Source organism: Halichoeres trimaculatus, unplaced genomic scaffold, assembly GCF_033239565.1.
Source record: "Halichoeres trimaculatus isolate MK-OKI-2021-1 unplaced genomic scaffold, fHalTri1.1 fHalTri1_scaffold_1, whole genome shotgun sequence".
NCBI lineage: Eukaryota > Metazoa > Chordata > Actinopteri > Labriformes > Labridae > Halichoeres > Halichoeres trimaculatus.
In genome coordinates, this window is record NW_027437179.1 from 36,640,268 (window position 1) to 36,658,016 (window position 17,749).

General features: G+C 39.4%; 3 protein-coding genes across 3 annotated transcripts; all 3 read left to right on the forward strand.

Annotated features, from left to right (window-relative positions):
• Window positions 1–1,322: 1,322 nt before the first annotated feature.
• LOC141789495 (adenosine receptor A1-like) lies at window positions 1,323–4,215 on the forward strand (the record flags this gene model as incomplete). Its single annotated transcript, XM_074668917.1, has 3 exons — window positions 1,323–1,350; window positions 3,087–3,387; window positions 3,552–4,215. Coding segments are annotated over 3 exons (993 nt in total), but the record flags the coding sequence as incomplete, so codon positions are not given.
• An 8,524-nt stretch (window positions 4,216–12,739) lies between these two features.
• On the forward strand, window positions 12,740–14,979 carry LOC141789502 (adenosine receptor A1-like). The gene is made up of 3 exons (XM_074668930.1): window positions 12,740–13,068; window positions 13,255–13,889; window positions 14,975–14,979. Exons 1-3 carry the CDS (start codon window positions 12,740–12,742, stop codon window positions 14,977–14,979), a joined length of 969 nt encoding a protein of 322 aa, XP_074525031.1.
• A 1,070-nt stretch (window positions 14,980–16,049) lies between these two features.
• On the forward strand, window positions 16,050–17,232 carry LOC141789513 (adenosine receptor A1-like). The gene is made up of 2 exons (XM_074668941.1): window positions 16,050–16,378; window positions 16,569–17,232. Exons 1-2 carry the CDS (start codon window positions 16,050–16,052, stop codon window positions 17,230–17,232), a joined length of 993 nt encoding a protein of 330 aa, XP_074525042.1.
• Window positions 17,233–17,749: the final 517 nt, after the last annotated feature.

Sequence of the window (17,749 nt, forward strand, 5' to 3'; positions counted from 1 at the left end):
TTTTTTTAAATATCAATATTAAGAGTCAAAATATGGATATTGAATCAGAGGTTAAAGTGTCACATTATATTGCTGTATCAATTTTTTTTCACATCTAAAATAGCGCACCCACCAGTCATGTGAGCTGAGCTGTGCCTCTGATTGGGTGAATTTGTGGCTAAGGAGAGGGAAGTCTGGGCTTCCCTTCGTAGGCTGCTGCCCCCGCGACCCGACCTCGGATAAGCGGAAGAAGATGGATGGATGGATGGAAATCTTCTAAACTACCAAGTTAGAAGAAATTCCCCTGTACCTCTGTACAGTGAAAATGGCTTTTTTTGGCTTGGTGTGTATGTGATTTCCGTTACTTCTGGAGTCAGCCTCAAGCAGACACTTTTAGCACTCTTGCATTGTCTCATATTTTTAGACCAGGAGTTGCAGCTTGGCTTTGACCCAACATCCAGTCGTGTCACATAACCTTTGACCTTAGATGACCTTACATTGTCCAAATTAACACATTTTTATGGCAGCACATTTTTTTATACATGTTAAAGCTTATTTATGCTTTTTCTTACATTTTAATGTTCCCAATAACCCTTTGGTCAATATAAAACAGTGTTAAACAATATTTTTCCAAACTAATTTATAATAGCCTTATTTTATCCCAGAGACAGTTAAAGCTCTTTTATGCTGGTCTTCTATCAGCTCCTGATGTGGTTGCATGCTTTTGTCTTGCCTTTTAACATTTCTAAAAGTTGCAAGTGTCAGGCATAACAAGAAACTAATTTATAGTAAAGGGCATGACACATTTGACTTCCTTCTCGCAAGGAAATGACATACTTAACAAGCTGCTGTTGGCATAGTAGCTGGCTTTGAGTGTTTCTAACTTTTTCGATTTTCAACATACTTGCAAAGAAATTTGTAGAAGTATTTGTAACGTTTTCTTTATCTTTGGCAAGCAAATATAAGTATCCTCACCACTCACATCTGTAGTGCAGCAAAGGTGATAGTGATTTTACCGGTTGATTTAGATTGTTGAACAATCTGAATATACAGAACAGCTCTACTTGATGCTTCCCGTTCAGCTGTAAGGGGAGAGATTATGAAACATGGTCTTGACAAAAAACCACTAAACCCAGACATGTCAGAGCTCAAACCACGAACCTAAAAAACCTTTTGTCTATTTGTAGAACGCAAAAAACATCAAAATGTAGACACAATGATCACCATTTACTGAGAGAAGGCAGGGCACTGAAATCTGTCTTAACATTTTCAAATATGAACTAAGGCTTTCACAAATCTGTGATATCATTGTTATAATAATAATAATAATAATAATAATAATAATAATAATAATAATAATAATAATAATATGTCTTCTTTGAGAAACAAACAAACTAAAAAACACCATACATATGTGCAGCTAAAGTGAACAACAACTTAACACTGAATTATGGGCAGATAACTGTAATATATCTGTGTATACCATGAATGAGTTTTTGTTTCCAGAACATTGGAAATAATTGGAACGATGCTTCAAACAAACGTTTTGCAGGGTTTCCAATGCAAACGGATATAAAAGTACTACAGCTGTTCCCACTATTTCAAAAACTTACTTCAACTACTGCTGCTGCTTTTTCTAACAGTGAAATCAACAACAGCAACATTATTTGCACAGCAGTAGTAATACTTTTAGTGATCATAGATAAAATTTCTGGTATTGTGTTTGTTCTCACCTTTAAAAAACAAATGTTTTCAAAGACTGTTTACAAAGCAAATGCAAATGCACTCAAGAGAATAAGCAGTTTTAACCACATGAATCAAAAGATGAGAAGAGTATAGTATGCCAAAAGTCAAATGGTCAAAATAACTGGAACTGCAACTAAAAGGGAAAGTTATAAAACAGACTGAATTACAAATAAATTTCTGAGATACAACCGATTAATTAATTATGTTATTAATTAATTAATTAATTAATTAGAAGAAGAGATAAAGGAATAAATCTAAAGACAAAATCAGTTAATATGCCATTCACTGTAAAAAGTTATGGCTGTGATTGCATTTTTGGAACAGAAGTTCTGCAGTGTACAATCTTTTGTCAAGCTATGTGAAGGGGCAAACAGTTTTTTTAATTACTGTAACTTCCCAATCATTTGATTCCTAACCCCAAAAATTTAGTGCGTTTCTTGAACCTTTTAAGTACATACATAAGTTTGGTCTCTCTGTAAAAGAAACACTCTTACTTAACCTCAGCAGTCAGAACTATTGTAACTCAAAACCAATTTGTATTGACTGATGTAAGAACAAACAGTTTGTCTGACCAGAGTATGTTGCCGTCGCTGTTATTATTTGTTGCTGCATTTGTGAAAATGAAGGTATGGACTGGAAACTCAAAAGAGAAATTACATTTTATCTATTCCAGGCGAAATGTGATAACAATAGTACAAAAATTACTATTCTGAAGGTTTTTTTTCTGTGATTTTGTGTTTGTGTTATCCAATGCAATTTTAAAAAATTGATAAACTGCTTATTTCCTTACTTTTTCAAACACGTTTACATTCAAACAATGTATACACCATCTGAAGCTGTACGTAAAAGTTTCTCCTGAACTGCCAATGAGAACATTCTCGCTTTTTCAGAAACAGATCTTCTTCCACTGAGGCAACACTACTCTATTGGTCAGACTGAACCCTGGAGTATTCCTGGAGTCCTTGATTTAGGGCAAACCTAATCATGCCTTATATGTCATCACAGATTTTGTATCATTTAGCATTTCATATACTTCCCATGCAGCTGAACTGTATTAAGATGCCATTACACAAGATATAGACCACATCATTCACCATATATTGCTCTCTTTAGAGTAGACAAACTGTCTTCTTTTGAGGATGTGGTTTTGAGGTTTCCTCTGTCCCAACCAGTCAGCTCATCTTTTCATCTGTTCACGGCCACTGCTATAACGTGAGATTCCATATCAGATTTCATAAGGCTGAGTACTTCCTCAAAGTCTTTACACTCAAGCTAAGAGTGCCTTAAAGACATGCAACAGGGGTGATCATCAGACATTTACTCAATCAAAAGCAAGATGGAAGCAGCCGCAGTGATAGCAGTGGAGGTGTTAATAGCTGTTTGCTGCTGTTTCGGTAACATGTCAGTGATTGTGGCTCTGTGGATCAGCAAGTGCTTCAAGCAGCCTACCTTCTGCCTGATTGCGTCTCTGGCTGTGGCCGACTTCATGGTGGGCTGCGTGACCATACCATTAGCTTTGGTGGTGGAAGGACAACGAATGAAGACTTCTTTCGACAGCTGTCTTTTCTTCAGCTGTGTGGTCATCCTGTTCACCGTGGTGTCAACTTTGTCTCTGGTGGTTATCGCAGTGGATCGATTCCTCCGGGTCTACATCCCTCTCAGGTAAGGTTATTCTACGGAGCAAAGCCAGGGTCAACATTGAGTTTATTCACTATAATCCTCAGGAAAAAAAAAACTGTTTTAGTTTCACCAGCTTTTAATTTTTTTTGTCATCAAACCATATGAATACATAAACCTTTTTACCAATCATTGTCTCTTCTCTTTAGGTACAAAACTTCACTGATTCACAGACACACTCGGCTTGTGGTTGCAGCGTGTTGGCTTGTTGCTGTACCGCTGAGCTTCACACCCATGCTTGGATGGCACAACCCGAAACCCCCACCAAACACAGACAACTCTTCTTCTTTCTGTGATTTTATGGTAGTTATCCCCATGTCCTATCTGGTTTACTTCAACTGCTTCGTCTGCACCGTGATACCTCTGTTGATCATGGCTGTTCTCTACGGCTACATCTTTTGTACATTTCGAGTAAACCTCAGAGAGAAACCAGGCTGTGGTGCCCATCGCCAGTCCCAGAGCGATCTGAAGAAAGAGAAAGAGCTGGCTGGATCTTTGTCCCTGGTCGTGGCTCTGTACGCCCTGACCTGGCTTCCTCTGCAAATCATGAACTGCATCGATTACTTCATTGGGTCAAGTGTTGTACCACTCCCAGCTGTCTGTATCGGCGTCTTTCTCACTCATGCAAACTCAGCTGTGAATCCTATTGTGTATGCCTTCAAAATCCAAAAGATTAGGTCAGCATACGTAAAGATCTGGAGACGGTTTACTGAACGCAGAGGGGAGAATCGAGGGCTTCAGACAAACCAGACAAACCAGACATCAAGGATCAATCTCAGCAGTAACATTAACAGTGTGACCAAAACTGAATGAGAGAGATGTTGAAACTTTTTTATGAGTGCTGACTTGAAGCACAGTCCAAAAAACAACGGTTCATCTAACATCTTTGACTTGGTGAGATGTATTTTGGAGAAATGTAATGTTTCTATCTTTATCTTTAAAGGTTGTGGTTTGATTAGTTACGTTTAGTTTTTTTAGATCCTTATCAACATGACAGCAGCTTTTCTTCCTATAGGTGCTACTCAATTTAAATGTGACAAGACATAAATAAACAGAAAACAAACACAAAGAAGTCCATGGCATGATTAATCCCATCATCATAATTAGTTTGATTAAAAATTTTTACACAATGAACTAGTTTGCTGCACAGAATGACTCAATATCCCTGAAATGTCAGTAGCAATGTTTTTTGAGCAGTTTGTCCAAGAAGATTTGAGATGGAAAAAAAGCAGAAGAGTCAACCAACATGAAGTATTATGCATAATCTGCAAAAAAAGTTTTTATTGTCTGCTTGCACTTGGCTAATGTGTCACCCTCTTTGCAACAAACCACTGTCATGGAACACTGGGGCCTCAATAGGTCTACCTTGGACTTTGCAAGTTGAACAATAATCTATATGTTAAAGATCCAAAGCTTTGATTACTTGTTTCACCACTTTTTGTGTTATATATTGTGCATCTCTTTTGACCACAAATAAAGTATTTCCAATTTTAGTTACCACTCTCTGTATGTGCTTATCCCATGATAATGTTTTATCTATTGTAACTTTAAAAAGTTTGACTTCCTCCACTTGTTCTCTTATTGTGCTTCTCATATTAGGGTCAAGCCTGGGAGTCAACCATAGTGTACAACTTATTATCTCACAACATAACTCAAATGCTAATGGACGGATCTTGATGATATTTTCAGGAAATCTTCAAAATAGAATATGGAAGAAGTGATTGAATTTTGGAGGTGATCTGGCTCACCGTCTGGATCAAGAACTTTTTTAAAGGATTCTTTATCATTGTGAGATAGGGCCGTTTTCACCATATGTGTATACAACTCCACCATAAATGGTCGGACTGCTTTGCAATTAAGGTCACCATAATTTCTGACAGATGTAAAAGTACAATCCAGATCCTGGCAATATTCTGGATACAAAGATCCAGAACATGAAATATGTACTGGGTCATCATAATTTTCAACACTGTCAGGTAACAAATGATCCTACAAACCTGCAACTAACACCAAAATGTAGCAGGCAGTCTGCTGAAAGGGAGTATAACATTAAAGTAGGACTAAAGTGTTGTGTGACAATCACAATATGCTTGGCAGAAATTTGCGCACTCTGAGTGCTTTTCTAGTTCCAAATACCATACTTGTAGTTTTTGATACATTCAATATAAAGTTATTACTGCACATCCAGCCATTAACTGGTTTCATTTCTGAAGCCAAGTGGCCATTGAAAGCTTCATTTGATGATTCAGCCAGATAAATAGTGAAATCATCAGCATACATTGCATTACAAGCATTTGTTTTTTAGTACGAAAGAAAAATCATGGGTAAAAACTAAATATAGAAGTGGCCCAAGGCAGGCTCCTTGAGGCACCTTGGTTTTACCCTGTGTCATGAATATGCATGGAAACAGATTAGTCAGACCGAGATTGAACTAAGCATATCTTAAAAGACACACCTAGATACTGTGATTGCTATCAGACTATGTTTGGGTTCAGCAGGACTCGGCAGGTCTCGGTACATCTTGGCATTTAGTCATAAGAGGAAGTAGATCATTACGATGAATAGGGTCACTTCGCACTTACAGTCCCTATACAACAAACAACACTTACTTAAAATCAGAGAGAACTTCAGCTGCAACCATCTCAGCAATTGTAGTTGGAATGTTGCTTCCTCTTCGGGTGAACCAAAACAAGTTCAACACGCCAGCAACTTCACTTATCAAAAAAAGACACAGCGCCGCCTATAAAAACAAAGTGAGATGTTCTCAACCAGATGTCCGATTGTCTTTTCTGCATGTATGTATGTGCCGACAAGACTAGACCCACCGCTGTAACTTCTCGATTGGGCCATGACCTTAGTCAGACCGCTGCGTGCATGTAAATGTACCGACTGCCTGCTTGCCATCAACACCTATGCCTATTCTACTGCTGTTTGTTTTTAAGCTATGTTGGGGGAAAACGCTTTGCTCTCTCTGTTATGAAACATTATGAACCGTCTTTCTGTAAAACTTCAAATGATGGACTTCCCTTGCAGCTTGACGCTTGGAGGTGAATATGCAGCTTGACACTTGGAGGTGTAAGATAAGATACGCCTTTGATCGTCCCACAGTGGGGAAATTCATAGAGCTACAGCAGCAAACATTTAGTGTCTAGTTGGAAACATTACGATAAGGATATATCAAATAGAATCACATAGAGAAACCAAGAAAAAATCTGTCATCTAACATAAAGGTAAAAAGTCTTCTGAAAGGGATGGGACATGTTGTTCATTAGAGACAATAGATAGACCATCGTCTTTCTGTCAACCACCACCATATTGCCATAAAGTCTGTTAGTCAGAAAATCAGTTTGGATACAACAAGATGAGGTAAGGTATTTATCAGTGCAGCTACATAGCGTTGTTGTTTGAAACGTGACAACAAGTAGATGTTGTAAGTTTGTACCATACATCTGTAGCCGGCTAAATATAGTGCAAATAGCAGCCCGGTGCTACGTTGTATCCGTAGGCTAACGTCACAACAAGCAAACTGTTAGTTTGAACAGTAGTTTAGTGGCTGTCCATATGTAGCGCTACTGACAGCCGATGCTGGCAATGTGTAACATCAGTGAATCCTGGTTTTGTCCTGCTAGTCATCTACCAAGCAGAGCTAACGTAACCTCACTCTTCATTTTATTGATAGACTCTCAAGTTTGAACAGACCACTGCAGAATAACTGCTGCATGTGGGTTGGAATAAACATTAACATTAATGCTTAGCTCAGTCCTTTTAGCTATTAGCTTGTGCTGTATCACTGTCCTGTTTATCTTTCCTCTGCTCTTCTGTCCTTTTTCTGTCAGACAGTTAGGCTCCAGTGTCCACTATCACTACAAAATCAATCACAGAAATCGTTTTCAGCAGAGAAAAACGCAGATCTGTCTTCTCACTTCTAACCTTGTCAGCTGTCGTGATGTTGTCTTAGAGACTTTGACGAAATAACCTGTAATATTGGCACAGATGGGACTCAGTGTTTGGGGAAATAACTGAAAAAATGTTAGTAGTGAAAATTACTTTCCCCAAAAAAAGTACATAAAGTAGTAAGAGTTATAACTTTGTTAATGTGATAACAATGAAAGTAATTGTTGGGTTTACTAAGAAGTGCTGGTGCCTTCAACAGCATTATCTATGTTTTTGGCCACAAGCTTTGTAGTGATGTGTGTTTTTGAGAAATGTTTCTTCTTCACTTGTCTGGCTGGTTGCAGCACGTCCAGGTATGTAACACTAACAGCCGCCTACCTGAACTCTGGCTCTGATTGGCTTTCCAAGAAATGGTACTCCACCTCTACCTCTGTTGTGGGTTATGTTTGTGTTAGACTTTGAATAACATCATTGTTGCTGTTAAGTTATTGGTTTAGCTCACTCAAAGAACCAGTGTGGATATTTTTTAAAACAGTTTTTGGCACTTGTACACTCACTGGTTCAGTGTACTTAAAGACCACGCTTCATACAAACCTCTTTTGGTAGATTTAATCTATCACCCTTCCTTGAACATTGTAAAAAGCTGCAAATACAGAACATAAAATGACTCAAGTGCTCTGCCCTTCACTTATGAAGTATTAAAAAAATACTATACAATAGAAGACGAAACACAACTTCCATGTGCGGCTGTCAAACAATGTGTTGAACCAGAGTCCTGTTCTGAAGCTGTCATGCTTTGACCCGACATCCAGTCAGTTAACAAAACCTTAGATGACTTCACATTGTCCACATTAACAATTTTTTATGGCAGCACATTTTCTTTAAAAATGTAACAACTATTTATACTTTTCTCTGCATTTAATGTTTTTAATAACCTCTTAATGTATATGAGCCATTTTAAAATAAAACATTTGTAAACTCGTATACAACAACTGTAACTTGACTGTAAGACAGTGATAGCACTTCTGTGCCTTCTGTGGTTGGCACAAGATTTTTTTTTCAGTTCTTTAAGGTGTAGGTGTTGGGCATTAGAAGAAAAATATTTATAGTAGAGTACATGACACATTTTTACTTCCTTATCTTGCAAGGAAATGGCAAATTTAACAAGTCTCTGTTGGTGTGATCGCTATCGTGGTTCCAGTTTTTCTAACTTTTTAAAATATTTAACAGATGTGCAAATAAATTTGTTCAAGTATTTGTTGTTTACTTTATCTCTGGCAACCAAATACCAGGACCCTCACCACTCATACAAGTAGTGAGGCAAAGGCGATGATGGTGTCACTGGTTGATTCAGACTGTTGAGCAACCTGAATTTATAGAACAACTCTTAAGTTTGCCTTCTGTTCTGTCCTTCCTACAGACTTCAGCTGAGGTACTGTACCAGAAACTGGGCTCTCACTTCTGGGGCCAGTTGTTCAGAGAATTTAATCCGGATCAAAAAGAGACAGATTTGGAAATCCCATTTCTTGCCATCCAGGATCAGGTAATCTGTCTCAGTTTTGTGCTTGTTTTTCAAGGCAACATTGGATTGGCTCACCATGATCTGGATACACAGGTTTTAAGATGACTAAATCAGGATTATAGTGCTCTAAATGGGACAATATATCATAGTGTGGGCTACCAGCTTTGTAAAGAACAACAGGTAGAAAAGCCAAAATGGGGTCATTGTAGATGTTTGTTTTTTTTATTTTAAGAGACAAACAAAAATAACATAAACATCTACTTACATGTTTGATTTCTTTTATGACCCCTCATCTGAGCCACAACAAATAACAAATATACATAAAAATACAAAGTGGATATTTTAAGAATGTGTGCAATTTAAAAGAGGCAACATGTCCAATAATTAGCAAAAAGAAATAAAGGTTAAGGGTTCCTCTTCATCTGTGAAGGAGAGTCCAGCATTTCTAAGCTCTGCTTTAGAAAGTTTTAGAAGTTTTTCTCTGTTTTTTTTTTTTGCAGTTTGGTCAGCTTGATTTGTTCCTCTGCCAGGAGTATCTGTACTTCTACTCATTCAGTTTCTCTTTGTTTTTACCTCACCATACTGAAAGGCTCCATTGGTAGCCTAAGTTTACTGTATCTACTTTATCAGTCTAAAGGTTAAATAATTCAAGTTCAAATTAAAATCAAAGTATGGAAACTAAAATTGGTCAAATAAAACAAAATTTGCACAATTTAAAGTTTAACTACATTTTCTTCCTGAAATCCACCTTAAAATCCTACCCCCTGTTAGGATCAGGATAATCCTGTTTTTTGGATCGAAGTGATCCAAATTCTACTGAAAAGTTCTGAACAACACAAACTGAATGTTAGATCCAGATTAAAACTAGGATTAGATTACAGGATCTAATCCAATTTTGAAATTCTTCTTTCCCTTTGAAAGAACCCATTTATCAGAATTTACCCTAATTCAATGACCAAAATCCGATTGGATTACTTTTGAACAACTGGCCTCTGGGTTTTTACACTGTCTGAGGTCAAGATTGCAAACATTGAAAAACACTTGTAGCCCTGACTTATCATTGATCACACAATATGATACTTGTTGGAGCTCTGTCAAAAATATTTTTTATGTGATACCAATTTTTGTTGAACCACAATCACTGTTTTAACTTTAAAGCAAAAGAAAAAACAAGTGGCAAGAACTATTAGGTTCTCAATTCAAAGTTGGAGAAAATAAAAGCACTCAACAAGGTCAAGGTGTGTTTTCTATCTACTGTACTGAGGAGGGAAATACTGCATTCAGAGGTACAGGGTTTCTTGTTGTAAAAAAGTATATTAACACAGTTTATTTTTCAAGCCGCAGACCTCTCCTAGCTTTTTATATTACCAGGGTGATATATGGTTTCTGTCATGTTTGCACTTTGTGTATCATTTATTCTGCTGCTTCCAGTGTCTTAGATCGTCTTTCACTGATTGTTGGCAGGTAAAGAAGATTGTATAATCAGGACATCGTGATAACTAAACCCAGGTTACATGTGAAACAATTACACTCAATCACATAGAGTGTGTTTCTTTTTCTTCACCACTGGATGGCGCCAAATGTCTACAATCCCTCTTCACTGAAGTCGGTGTCAGGTTGTTACTTTACCAGTAGGAGGTGACTGCATATGAGGCTCTCCGTTTCTGTTCCTGTTCCTTTCTATTTTTTTTTTTTTTTACTTCATTAGATCTCTCCAGGTGCTTTCTGCTTTTATATCTGCTCTCAACACCAACCTGTTCAGACTTGCTATACCTGGCTAGTTCATTTTTCTCTCTGATTCCCAAGCTTTAGTCTGCTTTACTGCCTCTTTGAGTATTTAGAAAAGCACTTAAATAAAAATGTTCATCCATACATACAGCGAAGGTGAATATCAGCCTGACAGTGAATCATGTAGATGAGGGAGTTTATGGGAAGACTTCTGAAATATAAGTGGCTGCGTTTGGCATAAAACCTTTTTTTTATGGTACTGCATGTTACAAATACTTTCATTGTGTTTGTTGGATGCCAAAATAAACAGATCAATCATCCTCATGTGACTGAAATTCAGTGAATTTTGCATTTTTCCAAGTGAAATAAAAGCTTGCCTGTTCTGAAACTGTGTTAAAGAGACAGTATAGGCTCTCTAAAACAATTCAGTTTAGATCTGGGAAACTGGATCAGGGCCTGATCCAAAGTGGTCTACATGTAAAACAAAACTGTGTATTAGTTATTCTTTGGATTTTCAGAACTAGAATTAATGTTCCAAAAATATCCACACCAGTTCTGACTGGCCTCAGCATTGTGGTTGTGGAGCAAAACCTGGTCCAAAGTGATCTGGGCAGGTTGAACCAGTATGCCGTTTTCACCATCACTCATTTAACATAAAGTTGTCTCCTGGGAGTTGTCTCCTGGGAGGCATGAAAGCATTTTAGACCAGCTCCATCCTTCAGTGTCTTACCATACCTCCCAAAAAAAATCTACAAATGATACGGAGAAGACCCTACTTGCCTGCTCTGCCCATCTCCAGCAAACCTGACAAGCCTGACACAAGGCCGTTTCACCTGGCACTACAATCAGGCGCTCAAGTGTCCAGCAGCCTCCCCAGAAACCAAATGGTTAAACATCAATGCCCTTCCTGCAAGGGGGCCAAGGTCAGGGTAAGGTCCGACTATGGCCAGCGGGGAGGGGTACAAGACTAGGGGTTGGCGACAGATCTAAACCAAAGGCTCTGCTTCTCTGCAGAGATAGCCATTATGAACCTCAAACCAGACCTTGAGCCCTGGTCCATATTACTCCACACTGCATTCATCATAGAGCTCACAATGTTTTGACAGGATGCAATGAGGAGGCCTATGAATGCAAGAGCCTTAGATACACTGAGCTGGCAGCTGATGCTCTGCTGCACGACTGGAAAGCTAAAAGATGCCCGGTGGAAGTTGGCTGCAGAGGCTTTGTAGACAGGTCAACCACCACACTGCTAAAGGACCTGGGAATTCAGAGCCAAGGCTCAAGGCCAGCCATCAAAGCTCTCTCAGGTGCAGCTGAACAGGTCAGTGGCTCTGGGTGAAGAGGAGAGACACTTCCTTACACAGGCCTGAAATAGCCTCCAGACCAGCAGGGAGGTCAGCCCCCACCTCCAAAACCTCAGAATTCCCCCAAACACCACACTCACTACCCACTGGTCTGTCGAAGAGTATATCTAGACGTCAGAGCAACATGCAAAATGGATACCAATTTTGACATCTAAATCTGACCATTTTTGGACATTGCATTCGGACATCATTTTCAGACCAAATCTAGATGTCATTGAGATGATCAAAATGGATCCAAACATTCAGACGTCCTTAGTAGACCTTTTTAGACATTAATCTGACCTCCATACAACGTCTGAAAACGATGTTATATAAACTTTCATTCTGCACCTTCAGGAGACCTGATTTGGACGTCAAAAATTACATTGAATATATGTCATTTCAATGTCACATGGCGCAGTGGAAGGGGGCTTCACCTACATGGCACCACAGTCACTACTGTACTACCGGTACTTGAATTACAGGTAAACATACTAACCAAGGGATTTATCACCCAGTCCTAGACTGAACCATTCACTTGAACTGCATTAACAAGACAACACCTTCACCATGGATAATTCTGTTTAGAAGTAAAGCATTGTGTTCTTTTAAGGATGTGGTTTTGAGGTTTCCTCTGTCCCATCCAATTAACTCATCTGTTCACAGCCATTGCTAACCACCGCAGCTATACGGTTTGATTTTATATGATGCCTGCAGAGGTGTTGGTGTACTCTTGTCTAAAAAGTGCTGTCAGGCTGAGGACTTCCTGATAATTGTACACTTGAGCTCAGAGTTATTTAAGGACACACAACAAGAGTGATCTCCGAACATTCACTGGATTAAAAGAACGATGGAAGCAGCAGCAGTGACGTACACCGTGCTCGAGGTGTTCATAGCTATTTGCTGCTGTTTTGGTAATGTGTTGGTGATTGTGGCACTGTGGATCAGCAAGAGCTTCAGGCAGCCTACCTTCTGCCTGATTGGATCTCTGGCTGTGGCTGACTTCATGGTGGGCTGCGTGGCCATACCAGTGGCTTTGTTGGTGGACAGACGAGTGAAGACTTCTTTCTACGGCTGTCTCTTCCTCAGCTGTTTGGACATCCTGTTCACTGTGGTGTCAACTCTGTCTTTGGTGGCCATAGCAGTGGATCGATTCCTCCGGGTCTACATCCCTCTCAGGTGAGGTTATTCTTTCTCTATTCCTATTTTTGCAGAAAAAATGAAGCAAATCCAGGGTGAAATTTTTCTGATTGTTTTCTTTTCTTCTTCTTCTTCTTTTTTTTTTTGGCTTTTTTGTATTTCATTTTGGCATGAAACCATGTGAATACATAAACCTAGTTATCAGTCATTACCTCTTGTCTTTAGGTTCAAAACATCAGTAGCACAGAGACACACTCGGCTTGTGGTTGCAGCATGTTGGCTTGTTGCAGTTCCCCTCAGTTTTGCTCCCATGCTTGGATGGCACAACCCAAAACCCTCATCAGACAAAGACAACTTCTCTGCTGTTTGCGAGTTTATAGCAGTGATCCCCATGTCCTATCTGGTTTACTTCAACTTCTTTGTCTGCACCCTGATACCTCTGCTGATCATGTCTGTTCTCTACGGCTTCATCTTTTGTAAAACTCGAAGAAACCTCAGAGAAAAACCAGGTTGTGGTGCCCATCGACAGTCCCGGAGCCATCTGAAGAAAGAGAAAGAGCTGGCTAGATCTCTGTCTCTGGTCGTGGCTCTGTACGCCCTGTCCTGGCTGCCTCTCCACATCATGAACTGCATTGACCACTTCAGTGGGTCGAGTGGTGTACCACTCATAGCTGTCTATATCGGCATCATGCTAACTCATGTAAGCTCAGCTGTGAACCCTGTTGTGTATGCCTTCAAAATCCAAAAGATTAGGTCGGCCTACCTAAAGATCTGGAGACGGTTTTCTGCACACAAGGGAGAGAATCAAGGATCTCAGACAAACCAGACAAACCAGACAACAGAGATCAATTTGAGATCAAGCAACATGCTATTCACAGACATGGCTAATGGAGCTAACACTGGACACCAACGCCACATTGGAAGAACTTCGCCTGCTGTGAGCAGACAGGATCCAGGAGACAGAGACTGAACAGACTGCTGAAGAAACTCAGTCCTGGACCCTGTGGAGGTGGAGACTGGCTGACTGGACAATGATGGACAAGCTGTCATCATCTATTTTCTCATGGACCTTTAAGCACTTTCTTTACACTTTCTTACTTTTGTTTTCTTGATTGCTGCTGTTACTTCAATTTCGTTGTACTTGTTACAATGACAATAAAGTTCTATTCTATATATATTTAGTCGGTTGGTCTATAGATGTGTTTCCTGTTAATGGTCCTTGTTCATTTTGTGTTAAGATGTATTAAGTTTTGCAATTGTCAACATTTCAGTGCAATTAAACTTTCTAATTTCATTCTGCTTGCCTACCTTTTTCATAAAATTTTCCAATTAAGATAACACTGTGACCAACAACCTCAAACTCTGTGACAACCATCCCCACATTCAATGTATAAGAGTGTATTTGATAGTTTATTACCTTCTTGTTAACATGGGTTGGAAAATGAGAGGAATATACATTTCAAGCCAATTCCTTAATCTTTGATTAAATGTAGGAATGACTATTAGTTGTTTTGGATGATAAGTAATTCCCACCCAAGTAAAAAGTGTGACAGCTAACCCGGTTCTCACCTATACACAAAAAGCTGTTTCATAGTTTGTGTCACAGCTTAATGACTCACAATTTAACCTGCACTAACACACCATCACTTTAGAGTTTTATACTTTCTTTTTAATAGAAGTCATAAATTATAACTGTTCTAAGACCAGGATGTAATGAGAATGTCTGGTTCATCAAGCTGGAGCATATTTAAAAAACCAGCAGGGGGTTCTGGTTATTTTCTGATCAAATGCATCTACTATCTTCCCTTACATCAGCGTTGGAGGGAGAGACACTAAGATGAACCCAGTCCAAAACAGGGGGGTTGACTCAGTTCTTTGACTCAGGTCAAAGAACTGTAGTTCCACATAGCTGCATGCTTTCATCTGTCTTTTTTCATCTCTTTAGAGTAGGTGTCAGGCTTAACAAGAAGAATATTTATAGTTGAGTGCTTGACACATTTGACTTCCTTCTTCTTGCAAGGAAATGACATACAGCTGTGGTTGGCATAGTAACTAGGTTAAAGTGTTCTTACATTTTTTTAATACTCAACAGACGTGTAAACAAGTTTGAAGAAGTATGTTTACCTTATCTTTGACAAGCACCTATCAATACCCTCACCGCTCATATCATACATCAGTAGCCGGCTAAATATAAAGCTAATAGCAGCCCGGTGCTACAATGTATCCGTAGGCTAACGTCACAACAAGCAAACTGTCAGTTCGTACAGTAGTTCAGTGGCCGTCCATATGTAGCACTACTGACAGCCCGATGCTGGCAATATATAACATCAGTGAATCCTGGTTATGTCCTGCAAGTCATCTACCAAGCAGAGCTAACGTAAGAGCTAACTCAGGGTAGACATCAATCAGACGTTCAAAATAGATCCAAACATTCAAATGTCATTAGTAGACCTTTTTAGACGTTAATCTGACCTCCATACAACATCCGAAAAAGATGTATTAAAAACTTTCATTCTGCACCTTCAGGAGACCTGATTTGGATGTAAAAAATTATATTAAAAATATTTCATTTCAATGTCACATTGCGCAGTGGAAGGGGGCTTCACCTACATGGCACCACAGTCACTACTGTACTACTGGTACTTGAATTACAGGTAAACATACTAGCCAAGGGATTGTATCACCCAGTCCTAGACTGAACCATTCACTTGAACTTCATTAACAAGACAACACCTTCACCATGGATAATTCTGTTTAGAAGTAAGGCAGTGTGTTCTTTTAAGGATGTGGTTTTGAGGTTTCCTCTGTCCCATCCAATTAACTCATCTGTTCACAGCCATTGCTAACCACCGCAGCTATACGGTTAGATTGTATATGATGCCTGCAGAGGTGTTGGTGTACTCTTGTCTAAAAAGTGCTGTCAGGCTGAGGACTTCCTGATAATTGTACACTTGAGCTCAGAGTTATTTAAGGACATACAACAAGAGCGATCTCCGAACATTTACTGGATTAAAAGAACGATGGAAGCAGCAGCAGTGACGTACACCGTGCTCGAGGTGTTCATAGCTGTTTGCTGCTGTTTTGGTAATGTTTTGGTGATTGTGGCTCTGTGGATCAGCAAGATCTTCAGGCAGCCTACTTTCTGCCTGATTGGATCTCTGGCTGTGGCTGACTTCATGGTGGGCTGCGTGACCATACCAGTGGCTTTGTTGGTGGACAGACGAGTGAAGACTTCTTTCTACGGCTGTCTCTTCCTCAGCTGTTTGGTCATCCTGTTCACTGTGGTGTCAGCTTTGTCTCTAGTGGCCATAGCAGTGGATCGATTCCTCCGGGTCTACATCCCTCTCAGGTGAGGATATTCTTTCTCTACTCCTATTTTTGCAAAAAAAAAAAAGAAAAAAAAAAAAGGAGGAAATCCAAGGTCAAATTTTTCTGATTGTTTTCTTGGTCTTTTTTTTGGGCTTCTTTGAATTTTTATTTTGACATGAAACCATGTGAATACATAAACCTTATTATAAATCATTACCTCTTGTCTTTAGGTACAAAACATCAGTAGCACAGAGACACACTCGGCTTGTGGTTGCAGCATGTTGGCTTGTTGCAGTTCCCCTCAGTTTTGCTCCCATGCTTGGATGGCACAACCCAAAACCTTCAACAGACAAAGGCAACTTTTCTGCTCTTTGCGAGTTCATAGCAGTGATCCCCATGTCCTATCTGGTTTACTTCAGCTTCTTTGTCTGCACCCTGATACCTCTGCTGATCATGTCTGTTCTCTACGGCTTCATCTTTTGTAAAACTCAAAGAAACCTCAGAGAAAAACCAGGCAAAAGTCTCAAACGACAGTCCCAGAATGACCAGAAGAAAGAGAAAGAGCTGGCTGGATCTTTGTCTCTGGTCGTGGCTCTGTACGCCCTGTCCTGGCTTCCTCTCCACATCATGAACTGCATCGACCACTTCAGTGGGTCGAGTGTTGTACCAGCCATAGCTGTCTATATCGGCATTATGTTAACTCATGTAAACTCAGCTGTGAACCCTGTTGTGTATGCCTTCAAAATCCAAAAGATTAGGTTGGCGTACCTTAAGATCTGGAGCCGGTTTACTACACGCACAGGAGAGAATCAAGGATCTCAGACAAATCAGACAAACCAGACATCAGAGATCAATTTGAGCAGCAACATTAACAGTGTGATCAAAACCGAATGAGAGAGAAATGTCGAAACTTGTTTATATGAATGCTGAATTGAAGCACAGTCTAAAAATCAAAGGTTCATCTAATATATTTCACTCAGTGAGATGTATTTGGGAGAAATTTAATGTTTCTATCTGCATCTTAAAAGGTTTGTGGTTTGATGAGTCAGTTGCAAACGGTTGTTAAGTTTCGATTTTGTTTTCTTTGTGTATATTGTAATCCCTGACTGTTTGCCACAAACACCTATGCCTACACTTTCCATTGCTGTTTGTTTTTGAGCTATGTTGGGTAGAAATGCTTTGTACTCTCTGCTATGACACATTATCAATCCCTTTTCTGTAAAATTGCAAAACTATTGTGTCCAATCAAAAATAAAGTGCCTTTTTCTTATTTTCTGTATTGATTCAAATGAGGTCTGAAAAAGTAAGCTGGTACGCAACAACCCACTGTGATTATTTCTGAAACAGCCGCTCTCCTGTGCAGGTCTTCTGTCAGCTCCTGTGGTTGCTTCATGCTGTCATCTGGCCTTTT